This window comes from Platichthys flesus, chromosome 4, assembly GCF_949316205.1.
Source record: "Platichthys flesus chromosome 4, fPlaFle2.1, whole genome shotgun sequence".
In the NCBI taxonomy this organism is placed as follows: Eukaryota; Metazoa; Chordata; class Actinopteri; order Pleuronectiformes; family Pleuronectidae; genus Platichthys; species Platichthys flesus.
Genome location: NC_084948.1, coordinates 22,437,146 through 22,457,197, shown reverse-complemented (window position 1 = coordinate 22,457,197; position 20,052 = coordinate 22,437,146). Strand labels below are relative to the sequence as shown.

General features: G+C 48.2%; 1 protein-coding gene across 1 annotated transcript in view; it reads right to left on the bottom strand.

The window, feature by feature from the left end:
* Window positions 1-20,052, bottom strand: part of robo1 (roundabout, axon guidance receptor, homolog 1 (Drosophila)) — a 122,363-nt gene that overhangs the window by 8,832 nt on the left and 93,479 nt on the right. Inside the window, exons 9-22 of the mRNA XM_062386367.1 lie at window positions 19,728-19,899; window positions 17,853-18,058; window positions 15,965-16,046; window positions 15,633-15,801; window positions 15,368-15,534; window positions 15,135-15,256; window positions 13,229-13,460; window positions 12,195-12,316; window positions 10,521-10,692; window positions 8,436-8,636; window positions 6,054-6,080; window positions 4,631-4,673; window positions 2,899-3,053; window positions 111-503 (exon numbers count right to left, since the gene is read on the bottom strand). Coding sequence (XP_062242351.1) covers window positions 111-503; window positions 2,899-3,053; window positions 4,631-4,673; window positions 6,054-6,080; window positions 8,436-8,636; window positions 10,521-10,692; window positions 12,195-12,316; window positions 13,229-13,460; window positions 15,135-15,256; window positions 15,368-15,534; window positions 15,633-15,801; window positions 15,965-16,046; window positions 17,853-18,058; window positions 19,728-19,899 — 2,263 coding nt within the window. The remainder of the gene's footprint in view (window positions 1-110; window positions 504-2,898; window positions 3,054-4,630; window positions 4,674-6,053; window positions 6,081-8,435; window positions 8,637-10,520; window positions 10,693-12,194; window positions 12,317-13,228; window positions 13,461-15,134; window positions 15,257-15,367; window positions 15,535-15,632; window positions 15,802-15,964; window positions 16,047-17,852; window positions 18,059-19,727; window positions 19,900-20,052) is intronic.

Here is a 20,052-nt window from a genome sequence, read left to right as displayed (position 1 = left end):
GCTGGAAGAGCCGGGAGAGGAGAGAACAGGAAGGAAAAACCAGGTGGAGGAAGATCACGGCTCGGCGATGACCTCTTCAACCGTGGCTGCTGGGTATCCCACACACTCACCCTTGTTCAGCTTGTTTTGCTCCATGATGATGTACTGCAGCTGGGAGCCCATTTCCTGTTTCTGCTGCTGCTGCTGGACCGGGGTGGGCTTCCAGCAGTGCTTCTCGTTCAGCTCCCCTCCGCCCCCGGGCCCACCTCCGATCCCTCCGGGGCCTCTGTCCGAGTTTATATTGTTGCCCATGATGGAGGACTGGATGAGCTGGGTGGTGGCGTAAGGCGTCGGCTGGCCCCCCGGACCCACAAAGCGTCCGTCTTTCAGGTTGGGGCTGTTGAAGGTCTTCATCTCATTGATCTTGTTGGACAGGTCCACATCTCCGTAGACTCCCGACTCCGGCACCAGGAGGTTGGTCTGCTTGTTTTCCATCTGGTTGTTATAATTGGCGATGCAGTCGGCTGGAGAACACGAGGGGAGGAAGCTTTGAAACAACACGGCCTCGTCTGATCTACTACAGAGCTGAAAGCATTTACCTGAGGGAAGCAATTCATTTCAGGGCTTTTGAGAAAAAAAAAGAAAAAAAAACTCCCTGCCAACGAGAGAGAGATCTCCATTTAAAGCATTAGAATTGTTTGGCAAATAATGTTCTATTCAAGGTGAGTGACACAGGTGGTATTGCCCCACTCTCTCTCTGTCTGTCCTCAGTGTTTCAATGTGGGTGTCATCTCTATTCTTTCACCGAGAGGGACAGAGAGACATGCTGGTATCAAAGACTTTGGATGAGGCACGCAGCTAAAGCACAGCTCCCACTGACAGATCCAATTTTCCCTGGCTCATAAAATATTCAAATCCTCCGGCAGATCTGAGAGCCAGCCTTGCGGTAAATACCGAGGACGGCCATAGGCGCACGCTGCTGCACGTGCCGAGCGCCTCACGTTTCAGCCGCACGGCCCCGATCGACACATCAATGGGTGATCTGTGAAAGCGCCCCTATGGCTGAGATAAAGGGACATTAACTCCCATTTCTTTGCTCTGTCACCTAGTCAGTGATCCTCCTAATGTTCACAGAGTTTAGGTTTGGCAACACACACAAAGCATGCGTCTGGCAAGCGCCTTAGTGTCATACAGGGGGGGGGGGGGCGTCATGCGAGGAGTGAGGGCTGCCTGTAGCCTGTTATTCCCTGTTAAACATCTCACACCGCGTTAAGGTAGAGTTCAACACTTCAGCCTCGGAGGGGTGATTAGCGCAGAGAAGAAAAACGAACTTGATGACTAGAGTCTACAGAATGAATTATTAATCCTGGTCGGGGAAGGTATGAAGTAAGAAGAAACTACCGAGCGGCTGGATGGATATTAGGCAAAACAGCTGGAGAGGAATTATTGTCTGCCCTTAAAGGCACAGTCCCAAAGTGCATCATTTAGAACACAAAGCATTTCATTACAAGTTTCCAAGGATAGTTTCTTTTCTTTTTGTTTTTAAGACTTTGTTCACAGTTGAAAGATTAATAACATTAAGCTCTGTCTCACCCAAACTGATGTTTTTGGCTCAGAGGTTTTACCCTCTTGTCTTTTCAGAAAGGTCACAGTGAGCGTCTGCATATGCAATAAGGACGTGCATCACACAATACCCATCTTAATGCATTGTCAATGATCCGATAAGTTAGAGACGCATTATGCATCTGCTTTACCCTGAAATAACAGCTTCAGAATCAGTTTTACGGTACACTGACTTGTAACGGGGAGAACGGGGCCTCTTTCATTCTGACATGTTTGTGACAGCCCTTCCTGTTCGGGAATCACGAGGAATATACATCCTTCGGAAGCTCAGTGAGTGCGACTACACACTCGGAGCTACGACAGTGCTGATGTTTCTATATTTTATCGCAGCACAGCATTTTATAAATTGGATGCATCTGTCTCTATTTCGAAAACTGAAATATTGCTAAAACATTGAATTTGTAGCAATTCCCAAATTCAAACTATTTTCCAGTGCATACTACCACTTACTTTTTTAATTGGTGTCAACTTTTATGCATCTGCACAGATTCCTATCCCCGTTATGCACAGAAGTGACTTTTGTGGAGTAATGTGTGTTTGATTTTGGGGGTAAACTTGGTCCTGTTTGTGTTGACATCTCTCGTTGTGCTGAATAAACTCACAGGCCACCTGCTGGTGTTCCGTACATCACCTCCTCTTATTTCCTCTCCACCTCCTCCACTGTATCTCATTCATGCTCTCCTGCACTCTGTGTGTTTGATTTAGCATATACTCTTTCTTCTTCACTCCTTCCATCTGGTGAACAGGTGCACCTCTCTCTCTCTCTCTCCCTCTCTCTCTCTCTCCTCTTCTCTCTTTCTCGCTCTCTTTCTTCCTGGCCACCGACTGCAGTCCAGCCTTGACCTCTTCGCCCGCTGCACATTTCTTAAATAACTGAGCACTTAGGGGAAATTACATTACAGGCTATAACAACAGTATGGAAATCAGCAAAGCAATTCGATTAGCAACAGAGTAGAGCCATAAGCCCCTCTCAGTGTGCTCCTTTTTATTTCCTGCCTAAAACAGCTCCTACTTCAACCTCAGATAAATCAAACACACAAGCACACAGCCACTCTTAATCCTAATATTTCTCCAGATTTCTTCTCGTGGAGACCTACACAAAGGAGAGATACACAGGAACAAGTCTCCGGGGAGCTAACCCAGATATCAGATTCTACTTCCTTTTGCGCTGCAGATTCCCCCGGTGCCTGCATTTCTTATCTCTACAGTTATTTTGTCGAGGGCTGCATCATTGCCTTTGAGGGGAGTGCTTGTTTTTGTTTGCTGCCTTCTTGCGGCGGGGTCAACACGACATACCTGGTCGGCTGTACGTGGCCAAGTTACTGTCACTGTTCCCGTTGCCAGCCGTGCAGCAGTTCATGCTGCAGTCGTTGTGGTTGGAGCAGGAGTTGGGCCACGTGTCCGCCAGCCAGGGCTGAGTGGCAGATTCCCCGATGTTCAGCAAACCAGGCCTGAAAAAAACACACAAAAAAAAACGGGACCAAATGGTTTAACAATAGTAAGAGACAACACCACAGTGACATTTATGTGACTCAACCGAAAAACAGCCCCAGAAACAATATCTTAAAGAGAAGATTATGTGGAGTTTGTTTATCCAGCAGCTCACAATAGAAAAAAAAAAAAATAGAAATCCGGCTTTAGCTCTTATTTTGCCTTTTGGCCAAACACGCATGGTCGTACGTGCACAGGCCCGGGGAGCACATTAGAAAAAAAAAAAAAGCCCAGCTAAATAGATTGTGTGTGCTTGACTTGCCCACAGCCGATGACACTTTCCCTGAGCCCCTCGTGAGCATTAGCGATCCGCCTGGATTAGACAGCCAGAGAAAATTCACTCCCAATGTTGCGAAATGCGTGTCCTGAACAGTCAGTGAACCACAAAGGCTCCCAGAGTAGATTCCATGGTGTCACACAACATCTCTATCAGTTGAAAAGTTCTTTTTAATATTTGCACAGAGGGAACGGAGAGAAATCCAAGCACCAGAGGAGAAACCCACGTGGACCAGTGTTACACATCATCGTGCGGCCGTCCATCTCTATTGTTTCCGTGTCTTACGCCTGTTTCTCAGGCTTTAATCCCAATACAATACAAGATCAGCTGTGCAACAAGATTCTACTGTACAACCTGACCTCAGGCCAAACAGGGAGAATAACTAGCCTCCTTTTCCTCATGGAATGAATCAATCCAGCGTACAAAGAGAACGCAGACTTCTCTTGCGGTGCCACATATTGTTTCGGTATTCAAATCTCCACAGAACGACTCCCGCTTTGCATTTCCAGACACTGAATTAGCATTGAATCACATTTCCTCAGTCTCACTCAAATGACTCCTTTCTTGGATTCATTTTGGGTAATGAACACATTTGTCTTGTGCAGCCAAATACAATCTCACAATGGCTCCTCAATCACCCGGGCACTTGTATGCTGTTATTGAATGGCCATTGTCTTTGTACAGAGCCGAGACAGCCATGCCGCATATGGGAGTCAGTCACAGGACAGGACAGAATAATGAATATGGATTTCCTGCTGAAGGCTCCAAGCTTAGTATTCATTAACACATAAACAACACACGCACACTTACAGTACAACACTGTGCATATTCTATATTTATATAGAAGCGCATTAGGAAGTTGATGCAGTGTTTTCCCTGTGCAGTCTCCCTGTTTATGCATAATGCACCATTCCACAACATGAAGAGTTGTGTTGTTACTGCTGTGTGTTTGCATACGTCTCCTCTAAAGTTGTATGGTGTTGCTATGGCACAGCCTTGTGGCTGGATGTGTCTCTCCACTACACGGGATGAGGATGGGCTCCTGGCACACTATATGGGGCTTTGTTCCTTTTTGCTTGGAGCACCACCTTACCCCTCCCCAGCTCACTGCGGCTTTAGAAAGGCACAGCACTCCCCCTAGTGTCCGTCAAACAAAAGTACACGTGCCCAACTGCACTCGTCCTGTTGTGTTCGTGATTAGATGCTTGAATTTACCTGTGTAATATTTCTAATATTATCAAACAATGAGGGAACTCTTACCTTCCGGCGCTGCTCACACCTTCTCCACCTCTCTGATATGCCACTGAAAAGAAAGAGAGAGAACGAGTGTCCAACTGTTACTTCTGTCAACACAGCAATCAGCATCTATGCCATTGTTATGCAAGGTCAACACACAATTATTCATTTGATTCTAAATCATCGGCCTCGCGAGCGATGACGGCAACGCTTCATTTTTTTAGTGAGGCATAATTTGGGCTGAGTCACCCAAACAGCAACAGGAGCAGGGGGAGGATATGTAAGAGGCTTATGGAGAACAGAGAGGCAGAGCTCTGAGGTTGTCTGGCTCGGGTTCAGCGTGTTTTGAAGCTTTGTGCGCTGCAAGTTGGACTCTTTCAAGGAGCCATAAGCTGCCGGTGTGTGGAGGAGAGATAAACTCCCAACTTTAATTACAATCTTTTCCCTGAGAGTAGAGATGGAGGAAGCAGGGTAGGTCGGGGGGACTCGGCTATATGTCGATTCCCTGTCTCTCTTTCAAAACAGGAAGTGTGTGTTTTCGGCCCCTACATGCAGCCCGAGGTGCTCTCAGATTAGCTCTCTTGAATGCAAAGTGTCACGATCTGCTGGTAGATTAAAACCATCACAATTCCCTCGTGCATCCTGGGTTTTGAAGAGTGCAGGGATTTTCAAACCCAACCACACAAAGCAAGGCACGAGTCTCACCTGAAAGCTTTCCAGCAGATCAAGAAACAAACTTGCATCTGCAAAAAAAATGATTCTGGCCGACTGGAAGCCTTGAGGCAGACACACAAACAACATGGCTACTGTTGAGGTACAATCTCTGCTCAGACTGGATGAGCCAGTGCAACCGCAAACACATAGCGCACAGGTTTTGTCTCTGCTTTACTTCCCCTCACACATTCAATGGTTCACATTCGCCATTGCACTCCCTGCCACACCTCTGGGGAACAAAGTATTTCAGACGGATGAAAGAAAGCAGGAAGGCGAGCGCTGTAAATACAAAACTTGCAGAGGGAGAATGATGGCGAGACGCGTGGAGAGAGCTTTGATTTTGATCTGCTCTACGCTGTGTCACCTCAGTTCACAGATAACCTCCTCAGCTGTGCCGCTGCTCGCCTTTCTAATTGGCGCGTTGGTGCACTGCTGGTGTGTCATTCTCTTGAATCCCATCTGAGGTCGGCCGCGGCCCTTTGATCGAGTTGCCACGAGTTTTAACAGCGTTTTATCGACCCCCCAAAACATAACTTGGTGAAATATTTATTTGCAGATAGATCCTCAAACGGTGCTGAAGATAAGAACATGAAGTGTCTCTTGTCGAATTCTCTGCAGTCTATTACATCGCGACAGCAATTCAATGAAGAGCTTTACTAACACGGGGGAAAGGATCGAGCACAAACAGACATCACTCATTGTATGTATATGTTAAAAGAATGTGAGTTCTTACCGGTTGGTGTGAAAGTAAAGGACGGCACTGTAGGGACAGAAACAAAGGACATTAAATCATTGTTGGATTCAAATGTCAGGAGTCAGTTCATGTGACAGTTTCTCTGCTTCATCACCACACAACATCTGCTCGAGTAAATAAATCCTGGAGATGGAGCTCAGCCTGTATTCACACGCTTCCTCGCTGCCCTCAAGTCTTTGATTCCCTCAGACATGTCTGGACCCCGACGGAGGGAAAGTGAGTGTTGTGGCAGCTGCTGGTTCAAATCCCGACCCAGAGTATCAGAGACCTTCTGGGTGGGGGTCACACACCAGAGAGATAGCTGTTGCTCTATCTCACACCCACATCATCACCCACACATCTCAATTACTCCACTTTTGGCACAGACGGGGTTCCTGTGCGAAAAGGGCTGATTTACATTCTGTAATAAACGGTGTGGTCTGTGGGTTTCTCTTCTTCTTTGAAATGCACTTTGTTTGTTGTTGCTCTCTTTGAAGAAGTGAAGAATGCTCGAGCATGCACCACAGCTGATGCCATCCAGCGCTCGGCCTTAAATATGCACATTTTTAGAAGCGCTGCTGTCTGCCTTTAACCTAAAACTTCATCTGAGGAGACAGAAAACTGCTGTTTTCACATTCTCATTTCCTCAAACGATCAATTCATTCAGAACCTGCGCCAATAAATATCCTTTGAATAATCTCTCGACGCTTAGAGAAGTCGAGAGAATTGAGAAGTTGGACGACTTTTATCCGGTTGATGAACGTCTCAGAGGAGCAGACTTTATCACTTTGTAGTCAAAAGTCAGAGAAACGTGACTAAAATACATGAATCAGATTTCTCTTCTGTCGCAGGACTGTCACAGCGGCTCAGTCTCCGGCTGCATGGAGCTGCCACTGAGCTGGGACCATGTTGGAAAATAGCTTCTTTTTTTTTTGCAGTTTATTTGTTTGTATTATTTCAGTTATGAGATCTTTTTTGAGGACTCCTCCAGTGTGAGATTGCAACAGGCACACTATTCAAGAGCACCATGTGGATCGTAGGATTGGATTCATTGTTGAGGAAATAAGAAAAAGCTGTTTTACCTTCTTTTCTTTTTCTCCTTTTGAGTTGACAAATTGAAATATGTAATCTACACTTCTGCACTTACACATACACGTACAGTCCCTCTTCAACTCGTTTCACCCCGAGTGCAGATCGCTGCTTCATGTGGTTGCAATTATACACTTTAGAAAACATTCTTCGTTACCAGTTCCAACAAATGCCGTGGCCTCTTGTGGTCTGGGGACACGGGGAGGAGAAGGGGGGGGGGAGCGACGCTCGCCTACTGTGCTCCTGAAGAGCTTTTTAAGTTTATGAGAGAAAACATAGAGAATCATGCAGGACCAGAGGCTAATCTTAGCCTACACAGTGTGATGGTGTGCTACTGAGTCACCTCTGCTCTCAAGTTCCTTTGGTTGAAATACTAAAGGCAACATTTCATTTTGTTCAAAGCATGTATCCCCACAGCAACAACAAAAAAAGTTGTCTGGGTCCTCGAGTGTTTTCAAGTTGACACAGGTATTTTCTAAAAGGCCTTTTAAGGAAACCCTTCACAATGCCCACATTTAGCTGCGGTGCCCTGGTTTCAGAACGTGGATAACCTGTGTTTTCTGTGTGACAGCCACAGATTAGCAACAGCTAAGTCGGTCGAGTCTCAGAGTGTGCTCGAAGGGTTGAAGGTGGATCTCCTCTAACCCTGGTCGTCAGCGGTAAACCTGAGCCCAGCAGTGAGTGCAGCGCAGGTAGCTCTCCCAGGCAGCAGCTGCACAGCCCCAGGCTACACATTAAGCCAGTCTAAACACAAATGAGACTCAGAAAGAAAGGCTAATAGCTCTCTTTATACTCCAGCCATTGTGGGCAGAGGTTGGGCAAGTCGTGAACCCTGTCACTTCCACTCAGGTGAGAGCCCACTGGGTTGCTCTGTGGCTGCTCTAAGAGGGAGTGAGCTAAAAGGGGTCGTTGCTAAAAAGGTGGAGGCTTTTGAACCTCGAAATATACTTTACAAAAAACACACCTTGTGCAGAATCAGCGTGACCGAGGGGGGGGAAAAGAAAGAAATGAGAGATGTCTTCATGCTGCGCTCTCGACAGGAGCTCACATCACATTTTAAAGTGCTCGACAGGAGAGTACTTTCACTCCGGCTTCACCTAGAGCGCTCTATGAAGACATCTCTCTGTGGGTGACAGGGAGGTGTGAGGGAGGCTGGCAGAATGTGGGAAGAAGATGATGGTGAGGACTGGATTGACACAGAGGGGAAAACCTCCTGTAACCTCAAACCAGCAACCGGCAAATCCGAAAATCAGGTAGATCCACCTGAGAAATGCCAGACACGCGTCCACTGACCTTTGCGGATGCCTGCATAGCTGCTGGAGAGGCCGTTCCTCTTCTTGCGATGGCGGTACAACCAGATGCTGAAGACCATGAGGATGATCCAGCAGGCGGCTCCGATGCCGGCTATGAAGGCCGGCTGCTTGACCACGTCGGAGATCTGCTGGGACAGGGGGTTCTCTGGGGCATCGGCGTCGGTCATCCGCCCAGATGCATCTGAGGACACACAAGAGCGGGATTCAAATGGTGTCTGGAGTTAGAATGAGACGAGTAAGGACGCAGGCAAGAGATGAGGAGACAAATAAAACTGGTGGAAAGTGGAAAGATCTGAAATAGGGAAATCTGGGTAAAATAAATGGGGTCAGCAGAAGTCCTCTTTCTCCTGCTGCACATAGAGAGTCTTCATGTCAACGTGTGCACCAGGGGCCACCCAACACAGAGAGGAGAATGTTCACTGAGCACTGGCTGTTTCATAATCACATAAACAAATCCAATGAGATCATCCTCGGATCCAGACACCACGGGTAATTAGCGAACCGAGGCACATCTGTGGGAAGCTGAGGTGTGAAAGGCTCGAAGCCGATTCCACCGTGAAAAGCAGCGAAGCCGGCGTCTGCGTGGCTGCTGCTCACAACAACCCGCTCTCTGCCTGTTTTCCTCATCTCTCCGTTCTCTCTGTGCTTCTCCCTCCTGCGTGATACATGAAAGGCCTCTCCAGGATGCCCCACCTCCCCTCCGACCCCCCGCTGCCGCCATTCTGAAATTTCGTCATGTACGCGTTACTCTCCTTCATATCTTTTTTTCTCCGGTCTTTCAAGTTGCAGCCGCTCTTATCTGTCAACTCTCGGAGCCGGAGGCAGAAACACTTCCCCCCCCAAAAAAGAGACCAGCTCCCTGCCTTTTACCCCTCCGTATCCCTCCGCCTATCTTTGTCTCAGTCACTCAGTCCATGTCGCCATGTCGGGTTGCCTCCCTTCCCACTCCTCTGTCTGCTCAATTTGTGGCTCTGTCGGGCCCGGTGAACAGAGCATGCCGATGTGACTAAGCATCCCACGAGGGACTGTACAGGTATCTAGGCTGGGATGACGCACACCAGCTCAGAGTGTGACAAATGCATTTGGGCGAAGTGCTGGTCCCCGAAGGCGCATTGTTCCACTGCAGCGTTGGAACACGGCAGCAATCACCACCAGGAACTCTTCGGAGTGAGAGAAATTGTATCAGTTACAGTCGATGCTTCTTCATGCCCATCCCATTCCATTCAATCACACATTTAAAACCAGATGGAGTTCTCTCTCTTTCTCTCTCTTTTGTCTGTCTCTGCCTCTTCCTGCTCTTCATGTGTTTTCCATCTCTCTCCTGAGTCGCCCAGCCCAGAGCTTTGGGGAATAAGAGCTGACAGAAATATCTCAAAATATCTGTCTGTCTAGACTAAAAGGACAAAAACAGGGAGTAAATGAGAGCAACTGGCCTCACTGCTCGGCTGCACCGTGCTCCTCGGTATTAATAACGTGTGGAGCCCGAGCCCTGAGTGCAGGATTGATTATTGCCTTTGTTGTTTGAAGTGAAGCAGAGAAAGAAAACATTGCATCCTTGACTGGAGAATGGAGCAGGGTGGGGCAGCCAGCTCAACAACCCCCCCCCCCCGTACACACATTCAAAGTGCCTGAGTTCATTATAACACTGCCAGCTACTGGAAACTAAAAAAAGCCATTTCAAAGTGCAGGAAAACTGTAAAAGTTCCCTGACGCACTCATCACACTCCTCTTCTTGATGATGTCTGTAGAGCAGTAATAACTCACAATTACAGTTTTTAAGTATCCTTGATAATGGACGGGGGAAAGCAGGCCGGGGCTTGAGCGTGCGCATTACTGCAAAGAAAGGAATTGCATAATTGTCTGTTTACTTGGCATATGTCACATCTGAAAAACTGCTAATTTCGAAGATGACGGGATTAATGCCGTTATTATTTATTTGGATGATTGGGGTTTATTGTGTGTGCAAGGATAGCCGGAGGACAAACTCACAGTAAAGACAGTACATGCTTTCACAAACTGAAATAAAAACAGAATAAGACGGAATTAAAAGGTTGTGCCGACTCACCGAGCTGGAAGACAGTGGTGTCGCTCTTGACCCCAGGACCCGCCCCGGTGCTGGCCGCTACCTCCACGCTGTAGCGGATCCCCGGGGCCAGACTGGGGATCAGCACAGATAAGGTTGAGCCGTCGACTGTACGGTTGATGTGGTACCGAGTCTCGTTCCCCAAACACCAAATCTGCCATAACAGAGACAAGGACAAAGTGGAGATTGAGGAAATGTTATGAGGGTTTTTCCTGACAACACCAATCTGTGCTCTGGTAATTGGCCGCTGCTGTTATTGCAACATTTTCAAACACTGCGGGTATCGCGTTACATCTCCGAGGAAGCAAAACATTTTACAACACGATTTTGGCTTTTACAGGCTGAGCCGAAACACAGAGTCAGTTATAGTTGAGGTAGCCATAACATCTCAGTGTAGCCTGAAGCCCCCGAGAAACAAGTGGGGGATCAGTAATCACCCCTATAACCCAATTACAGCAGAAGCTAAGAGCTGTCACTCCCAGGCAGGAGAGCCGAGTCTCAGTTGGACTCGAGCCACGCGGCACAAAGAGAGGTTTACATTCACCCCAGCTCCAAGGCCTGGAGACCTCCACATCCTGAAGCCCTGGCAATCTGCTTCCTTTGCTCCCCACCTCCTAGCAGCAGTAAACTAGGTTAACACATACACTTCCTTGGGTGTGCACTATCTATGATGGAGCTAGAAAGCCCTGAAATGTTCTCGCTGTGTGTATCTTCAAAAATTGCAGCGGGTGAAATTGCTGCCAGGGCCCAGGGCTCGGTAATGAGCAGGGAACACTCTCGGGCCGGACTTAAAAACCATGAAATTACTCTATCCCCCTATCACCAGGAACATTTACCTGGGAAATTAACAGTGGCTCTGCTTCGGCCTCCCCTCCACCACCAGCCTACATTTCCCTTTGACACACTAAGGCCTCCCAATTAAAATACAGGACTTCCACAGCATAAAGAATGAGAGGGGTGTGCTCTGCAAAGGGGGGGCATTACAAAAAGAGCATGCAATGTCGAGTGAGGAGGAGGAGGACCGAAGAGATGTTCTTTAGATTTAAGGATGAATTTAGTTCAGATCTGGATCAAAGAAATGATGATGTCAATTTGTCATTGGTCATTATACAACATTTTCGGCCTATGCATTCAAATCTGTACTAAATTTGACAGCTGAGTGTAATTTATATCATTTGTCGTCATTTAATGCAAAATTCTATTAATTGTAAATCAAAGCCAAACCTTTGTCCTATTTCCTCTCAATGCACAAGGATTGAAAATCACTAGTTAAGGCCTAACCACCACTCGAGGGAGAAAGAAAAAGATCAGTAGTCCAGCAGAGCTTGTTCCCTGCGAGTATCCAGGAGCCTGCTCTCTCCACCAGATGGCACTGGTTCATAAGAGTTTCCAGCAGCTCCCCTGCTCAGACTCCTTTCTTCTGTCTGAGCCTCTGTCAGCACACAGAGGAGGAGCACCGAGGAGCGCACAAAGGTGTGCCTCCACCAGGAATTCATTACCTTTCCATGTCTGTGCATTGTCCCTTTCTCGGTTATCTGCTCTGCCTGCATCCCTGTTTGTTTTTCTGCTTTGTGTCTCCACAGCCCCGAGTCCCTCTCACGCTCAGACCTGGCTTTTCTGCAGGGTGCATTTTTTAGTTGTTGTTGTTGTTTTTACCTTGTACTCCTGGACCACCCCATTCTGGTCCTCTTCCGGAGGGGGTTGCCAGGAGACCACGATGGCGGTCCCATTGTCCCCACTCTCCGTCACTGTAACCTCACGAGGGGGGGCGCCGGGGGCTGAGGGTTGGGGAGACAAAAGATTTTTTTTTTTTAAACACACACCTTCATATTTGATACCGAGGTTTTTTTCCATAACTGCACACAGTCTGGCCCTGCCATCACATTTAGCTGCTGGAATCTATCCTGTGTATTTGTGTTAGATTCAAGCTGAGGTGACAACAAAGCACTAATGATGGAAATTACAACCCTTTTACCAGAAAATTGGGTTCGCTTCACAAAAGTGTTTACGTGGACGACAACAATAAGTGTTTACTGAAAACAGACAGGGAGTTGTGACGTCGGGGGGGGGGGGGGGGGGGGGGGTGCGGACGTCAACCTGTGGCGCAGTGACAGTAATTAAGCCGAAACAATTACCAGTCCAACATAAAAGGCGAGTGTTACAAAAACAAACGTGCATAAATCTCCAAAAACAATTATAAACTAAATTTGGAACAAAGGAGAATTCAGCAGGAAAAAAGATCAAAACACTCCACACTACACACGCAAGACCAAATTACACACACACAGACTCACACACAAACACACACATTCCAGTAAACACCCCCGCTCACGTTTCTCCTAACTGTTTGCCGCAGATTACAATTTGCAGTTGGTTCTCGACCAAACCTCACGAGACTGCCACAACTGCCCCACCCGATGAAAAATTAGTATAACACCAGTCCTGCCGTGTTGTGTGTTGTGTATGGTTTTCCATAGGGCCTTTTTAAAGAGCTCACCATCCACTCTTGAATACACCGCATCTGAACCTAACATAATCCTTCCCTCACTGCCCGCTGTGAACAGCTGTTGTATGCTCTCACACATACAAGCTGTGCACATAAAAATTGTGTAAACACGGAAACATGCATGCACACATGCTTGGCGCTGAAAGCACACTTGCAGGCAGTCGCACACGTTCACATCCCCCACCTTCCTCCAGCGTCTTGCCAATTTTCACATCGCTGTCTGTTCCCTGGAACTCATTGAAGAAGGGGCGGATTTTGAATTCATATGTGACTCCCTTCCGGAGCTGTGGCACGACGGCGCTGTCCTCCCCGGGCGTGCGCACCTCGAACACGGCCCACTCGCTCCTCTGCAGCCCCTCGGGTGAAGGCCTGTACATCACCTTGTAGCCCTGGATGTACTGAGACTGCTGCTCCACCTGGGGGACGGCACAGCAACACAGACAGAGACAGAGTCAGTGGATTATATGCTTCACAGTATGCAGTGGAAAATGATACAGTAATGTAATTAATTGCAGTAGCACTTGATTCACGCAACTGATACAGCAGGCGCTGAATGGAAAAGGAAGCTAACTCCTCATATCGCCCTTCTGTGTGTTCATCCACATCTCTCTTCCCTGTCTGTCTATGAGCCATTTGGAGCAGCAGCGATTTGTGCAAAACCACAGTATGAGGTCATTGGCCAGAGGTTCCTCTAAGTCTGGAGCTGGTTAAACAGGGCCCGGGCTCCCACAGCAGCCTGTCTCATCCTGCCCTGCTCTGAAGTGCACTGACAGGCTGCTGAAGTCCGGGAAGGCGCAGAAAAGTGGATCTTTATCCGGAATATCAGAAGTTGAGAATGCGACTGTTTCAAACAGCATCCGATGCACGGTAGCTAAAAAACGTTGGGTAAATGCAACAGGAAGGGCTTTGTCTGTTAGTTTAATCTCGGGATAACGAATGTTTTGCTTTTGTGACGCATCATGGTTGGAGAAAAAGAATAACCGCTAACCAGTATGGTAATATCCCTGTGGAAGGCGAGCAGCACTGGCTTGTAAAGATTTAGGTGATTTCTTTCTCCCATGTAAAGAACTTGCTGCGGCTCAGGTGGTCTTCATTAGCCTGGAAGCTGTGCTCCATTTACCTTCACACAAAGGAATATGTAAAACCAAGGAAAACCAGGAAACTGAGGAGTTTAACTCAAATGTCCGTCTCCGTGGTGTCCCGTGTTTTCCTGGAACATTCCACGGTGTCAGGGTAACGTTTCAAATCAGTGTTGACACGTCACTATCCTTTTAACGCTTCCTCCGTCCCATTCATCACTCACTGTGGCACTTCACAATAACTGGGAACGTTGGGGTGGCAGTATGTCGAGAGGCAAAACGGGCTGTTCTCTCCCTCCAGTGAGTCATCCCACGGACTCACATCTCGTGTCGACAGCCGTAATGTACACTTCAGTTGTGTTGTTTCGTAATTTCAAACAACTGCACATGAACCAGATCGGTTGCAGGTGGACACTCGTGCTCCGCGTACAGCTTGTTCTATCAGAAGAAGCGGCAACACGAGCTCCCTGTCCTGCTTCTACTTCCTCGTCTCCCACCTATCCGCTCTAACATCTGCAAGCCATTTCCACTTAAGGAGCATGAGTTGGCCGCCTCCTTCTTCTCGCTTGTATTATTTTAACAGCCGTCAAGTGTTTTCAATCTGAGAGGGCACAAGCTGGCACGCCACACGCTGCTACACGGCCCCGCGCGGCCGCTTGCAGAAGCCTGAGCTCTCTGCGGTGTCGATTCCGGGCGGTTTAGAGGCGCCCTATGGAAAAATGTGCAGACTTTTGGATCTCTCGCCAGCTGACCGGTCACACTCGTGCCAGATGGATTTGAAGAAACACTAAGAATTTCCGTTCCAGGCTGGTATCAGCAGTGTCCTTCCTGCGTGCGGGTGTCAACGCATTAGCTCGGCTGAGTCGCCTGACAAATTGACCGTAGGTGTATCACTAAACTGACCTCGGAGCATCGGAGGCCGGTTATACCGATGAACCATACGGCAATCTGTACCGGGCTGCAGCTGCGTGAGAGGGACCATCACGCAGTCATGGAGAAAATGATACTCACTGTCCACTGCACCCTGACCGACGAGGAGGACAGGATGGTGGGGTTGTGCAGGTGGATCAGCACTTCCCCCAGCTCCCTCTGGATCTGACGGTGGTCCACACCCTGACTGGTGGGGGGGATGTCTGCGGAGGAACAGGCACCAAAACTGATTGACACGCTCATAAAACCGGAGAAAACCACAACCACCGCTGTGCAGCATATCAACTTCATATCAGTAACAAGGCAGTTCTCACCTTGGGTTTTCACAGCTTCAGTGATGGGGCTGGGATCACTCAGCCCGTAGGCATTGGCTGCCCGCACTAAGAAGAGGTAGACGGCGCTGGGCTTCAGGCCCTTCAGTACAAATGACTCAGTTTTCACATGCTCCGCCAAGGTCTGCCAGCTGCTCCCTGATGCATGACTGTGGACACACAACAGAGGGAGTTGAAGTCTAAGAGGTTTCAAATAAACAAAGAGAGGAATGATTAGCGTGTTGATGGTGAAGTTGATTAGTTGTACCTGAAGGCCTCTATTATGTAGGAGGTGGGCGTGGCTCCGGCGTTAAGGTTGGGCTTCCAGGAGAGGGTGACGGAGGTGCGGGTGACGTCGGTGACCTCAGGTCTGGAAGGGGCACTGGGGATCAGGTTTGGGTCAGTGGGTCTGTTTGGCTGGACTGAAACTCCAAACTCTGGATGAAGAGAAGGAAAAGAAACCAGTTATTTAAGTATTTTCCTAAAAGCCAAAGGCATTTCACAGAAGTGAATAAATCATATGAAAATAAACCCTACAACTGAAAAAGAAATACACTTCTTAGAAAGATAGGAAATGGGCCACTATTGGATTGAGCTTACCGTGAACCTCTAAATAAGCTTTCCACGAGGCCTCGCCGCTGGGGGTGGAGGCGATGCAGGTGTAGGTGCCAGTGTCACCGAGCTGGAGTAGAAGAGAGGACGATATCAGTCAAATGGAAATCATTCAAATATGTGTTACAGCTTCCAGAGAGGCAGCAGTCTCCTTCCTTCTCCACTTCACTGCCCCACTTATTGACAGTCTGCTGGAGTCTGTGGCAGGTCGCTGTCAGTGCCTGATCATCTCAATATCATCTCTTTCACAGCAGAAACTGGGGGGGGAGCAGCTGGAAAGGTGACAGAACCATTCCTGGTCAAATGGAAAAAGATTTCCACAGGATCACAAACTAATTGGAGACCTTTTTTTTCTCTCGCCACCCTCCCCCTGACTTCCAAACATGGAGGCAGCTGCCCCGCTCACCAGATGTGTGATGACAATCCAGCGATACATGCGGTCAGACCTCGATTATTCATAAGCTTTAATAAATGACTGTGTTGGGAAATGAGGAGTGCACGGAAATGTTTTGGTCATTTAGGAACAACAATGGGAACGCACTACACGAGCGCATACCTCTCCCTCCACCACGGCTGAACTATAAGTTTGGTAATTGCAAATGTGATCTGAATTAGATCTGGATCTGTATCAAGACACACAGCGAGAGACAATCATGGTGCGCTGCCAGGTTCTGTTTCGCTGAAAGTGCAGGAGTTCATGAGAAAAACAAAGACACGGATTATTAGATCAGCACCTGAATCTGAATCCGGACCAAGACGAATCATTGTTTCTGAGCTCATGACCTAAATTTCCTCCGTGTTTACAAGTTCCTGAGATGCTCTGGGAGCCCGCAGGCCAATGAACAAAGCACAGGACATAAAAACCCTGCTGGCAACAGTAAATGACTGAATTACACATGTTTAAATGTCTGTCCTGTCAACTGCAAAGTCTGAGAGTGAGAACAAATAGTTCTTTCGTGGTTTTTGCTGGTGATCCATATGGAGCTGGTGTGTCAGTGAAAAGAGAGAAAGAGACTAATTGAACAAGTCCCGACAATGACCCTCGAGGTTTGTGTTGTTTTTTCGTCTGGCAGGTAAAGAAATGTATTTCTCTCCGAAATAACATTCATGGAACCACTTAAATAAAATAAATTACCACTCTGATCAAAACCTCTTCATTAAAACGTTTGTCAGGGAGAAATGACAAATTCCATTTGCTCGGTGCCTGCGGAGTTTCCCCGGTGTGAGGACAGGAGCCTGCCTCGCACCGGCAACACAATCACACCACAATCTCCTCACCACAAGACATGCCAGCTCTCATCAGAACACCGCAGACTGACGCGACCTCTGACCCCATGACGCCTCCATCTGGAAGACACGTCAGCGGCCGCCCCCCCACACATGCTTGCCTCTCTCTAAGAGTGTGTTTCAGCGTCACACAGTTGGCCGTACTCAACACACACACTCGTGAGCCCAGGCGCAAAAATCACACACACACAGAAACCCACTGCGCCTACTGACTGACAGCAGCTACAGACTGTTCGACTTCACAGACTCCGTTTCAAACCCACGACAACTGACTGACAGCCCGCCGGGGGCTGGTTGCTTTATTTAGCGACCAGCAGGGGTCTTCTCAGCACATTATGGATGTGATATGTACGACTTTGAAGTTTATTCGAATGGGTTTTGACATTAAAGGCAACCTAGTACCAAACCTTGATTAAAAACATATCTATAGTCTTATATAAACATACAAATACACAGCGAGTTTATTCATTTAAAGTCAAATTACATACCAACTCCAAAAGCCACAGACCAGCACTGGGAACTGGTTTGTACATTAGCTCTGCTTGACGTTAGAATAACCCGAGCATGCTTTGTGCATGTGACGTCTCACCTTTGCGTAGCGGATCTGCAGAGCACCGGTGTCCAGCTGTTTGACCCTGGAGTCGTGAGTGGACACCAGCACTCCGTCCTTCCTCCAGAGGATGGTGGGTGTGGGGTTACTCGATGCCATACAGTTGAGAACCACCGTGCCGTCCACGGCCACCGTCTGATTGGTCGGGCCTTGGCGGATGACCGGCGGCGGGCGGTCCGACACGACTGTGGAAGGAGCGATGGAGAGTGAGTAATAGTGTGGAGAGGTGGAAGGTGCGAGGCTGTGAAGGTGTTCATGTGGTGGAAACAGGCGCAGAGAGAACAGGGGATTTGGACGATTACATCCAGCTTGTGGGAGAAAACGCACAAAAAGGCAGAGAATGGTGAGAAGCCGACAAACAGCATGTAGCAATGTGAGCATGTGAAAACTGCGAGGGTAGTCGGGGAGGAATTAAATCCGATTTTTAAGAACTGGAAACAATTTTCTAATCATTCAGCAGCAGGAGTCAAACTCAGCCAAATAAAAGCAGCGTAATTAAAATGAAACAGGCTCAGATACTCAGAGTCTTTTTCTAGCTGCAGCTCCGCCAGATGCCTGGCACGAAGCAGAGGAACGCTCGCGGCCCAGCAGTCCCAGTGCCCCCCCCCCCCCCCCCCCCCCCCCCGCCGTAAAACACAAAACAAGGGAGAGAAAACGCTCAGAAACATCCAGCCGGAGAGGAGCGAGTTATTAGCATGAAGACGGTTAAACTCCTGCTCCCTGCCCACTGGCTGTTCATCCAGAAGACACAAGAAACAAGACACACACAGCATGTTGTGTTTGACAAGAAGAGAGAAAGCTGTAATGAGGGAACACGAAGCAAATAAAGATTTAAGAGACTTTGATTATATGCGGCAAATATTTTTTTTTCCCTCCAGTTTTACTTTATCTCCACTGGGTGTTATTCATCATGTTGCCGCTGCAGGTTGTCTGCCTCCCTCGGATTATTATCATTATTCATCGCTCTATTGATGACCATTACTGTCAGCTCCACTGATTTACCAGCGAGTTACCTTCAGCGAGGAGCGATCGCATTAATAACGCACTGTAAAGGCAACACACAAAGATGAACACACGTGTGCACGCATCCTCAGACGCACGCCGCGGTGTAATCCCTGGGACGCTTTGTCTTTGCCTTTGCGCCGGGGATGATGCAATTACTAAAAACACTGTCAGCATGACCTGTAATTACTACATCTGCCCGCGGAGAAGTGGCGGCCTTGGAGCGGCCTGCTAACTTTAATAACTGTTATTATTACCCAGAGAGCACGAGAGAACGAGGAGGAGAGGAGGAGAGCAGGATGGAGCGTGCCATTGTTGGTCTGAAATGAAGAAGGACGTTTGGCGAACGCAGGGATGAATCTAGGTGTGTCGTGGACGATATCATAGCCGCCCAGTCCCTTGTGGGATCGGTGGAAACGAAACCGAGGTCCGTCCACCGGGCTGACAGGGATTGGCTAAGCGGAGTAATTAGAGGACTGGATCCAGACCTCACCACACGGCCACAGTCTTCCAACGGTAGACAGCAGCAAGCCATCCATGGAATACCAAAGGAAACATTAGCCAGTGTGAAGCCAGCGAAGCCAACTACTGAGCCACGGTCTGGGTGCACAGGCACCAGAGAGTCTCTACCTCTGACAGGAACACACTGAACAGGCCAGACCAAACCTCACCAACCTCATTGCAGATATTAATATGCTCCAGAGTGGGACCACAGCATTTCAGACGAAGAGCTTTACCCTCATGAGCCAAAGATTATCTGAAATACCAATATTCATCCTCTCAGTGTTCCTCTAATTCTCTCTGGGGCTTTGCTCTATATGCAGAAACTGTGTTTAAGGGAAGGCCGCTTACCATCGGTGACCTCCAGCAGAGCTTTGGTGATGACACTGCCAGCGATGTTGAGGGCCTGGCAGCTGTAATATCCCACGTCTGAGCGCTCGGCGTCAGTGATCGTCAGATCCCCAGTCTGGGTGACAGAGAATCGGCTGGAGGGCTGAGGAGGCTGGGAGGAGAAGAGCAGGTTCTGTGGAGAACAAAACCCATCGAGTCAAACCTCTTTATTTGGCAAGAGTTTATTAACTGGAGGGGTTGAATGTTTCACTGTATGCAAACATCTGTCTAGTCCACTATGCCGAAAAAATTTCCAAAGCTTGTGGTTGTGTAGCAATGTGTTCCA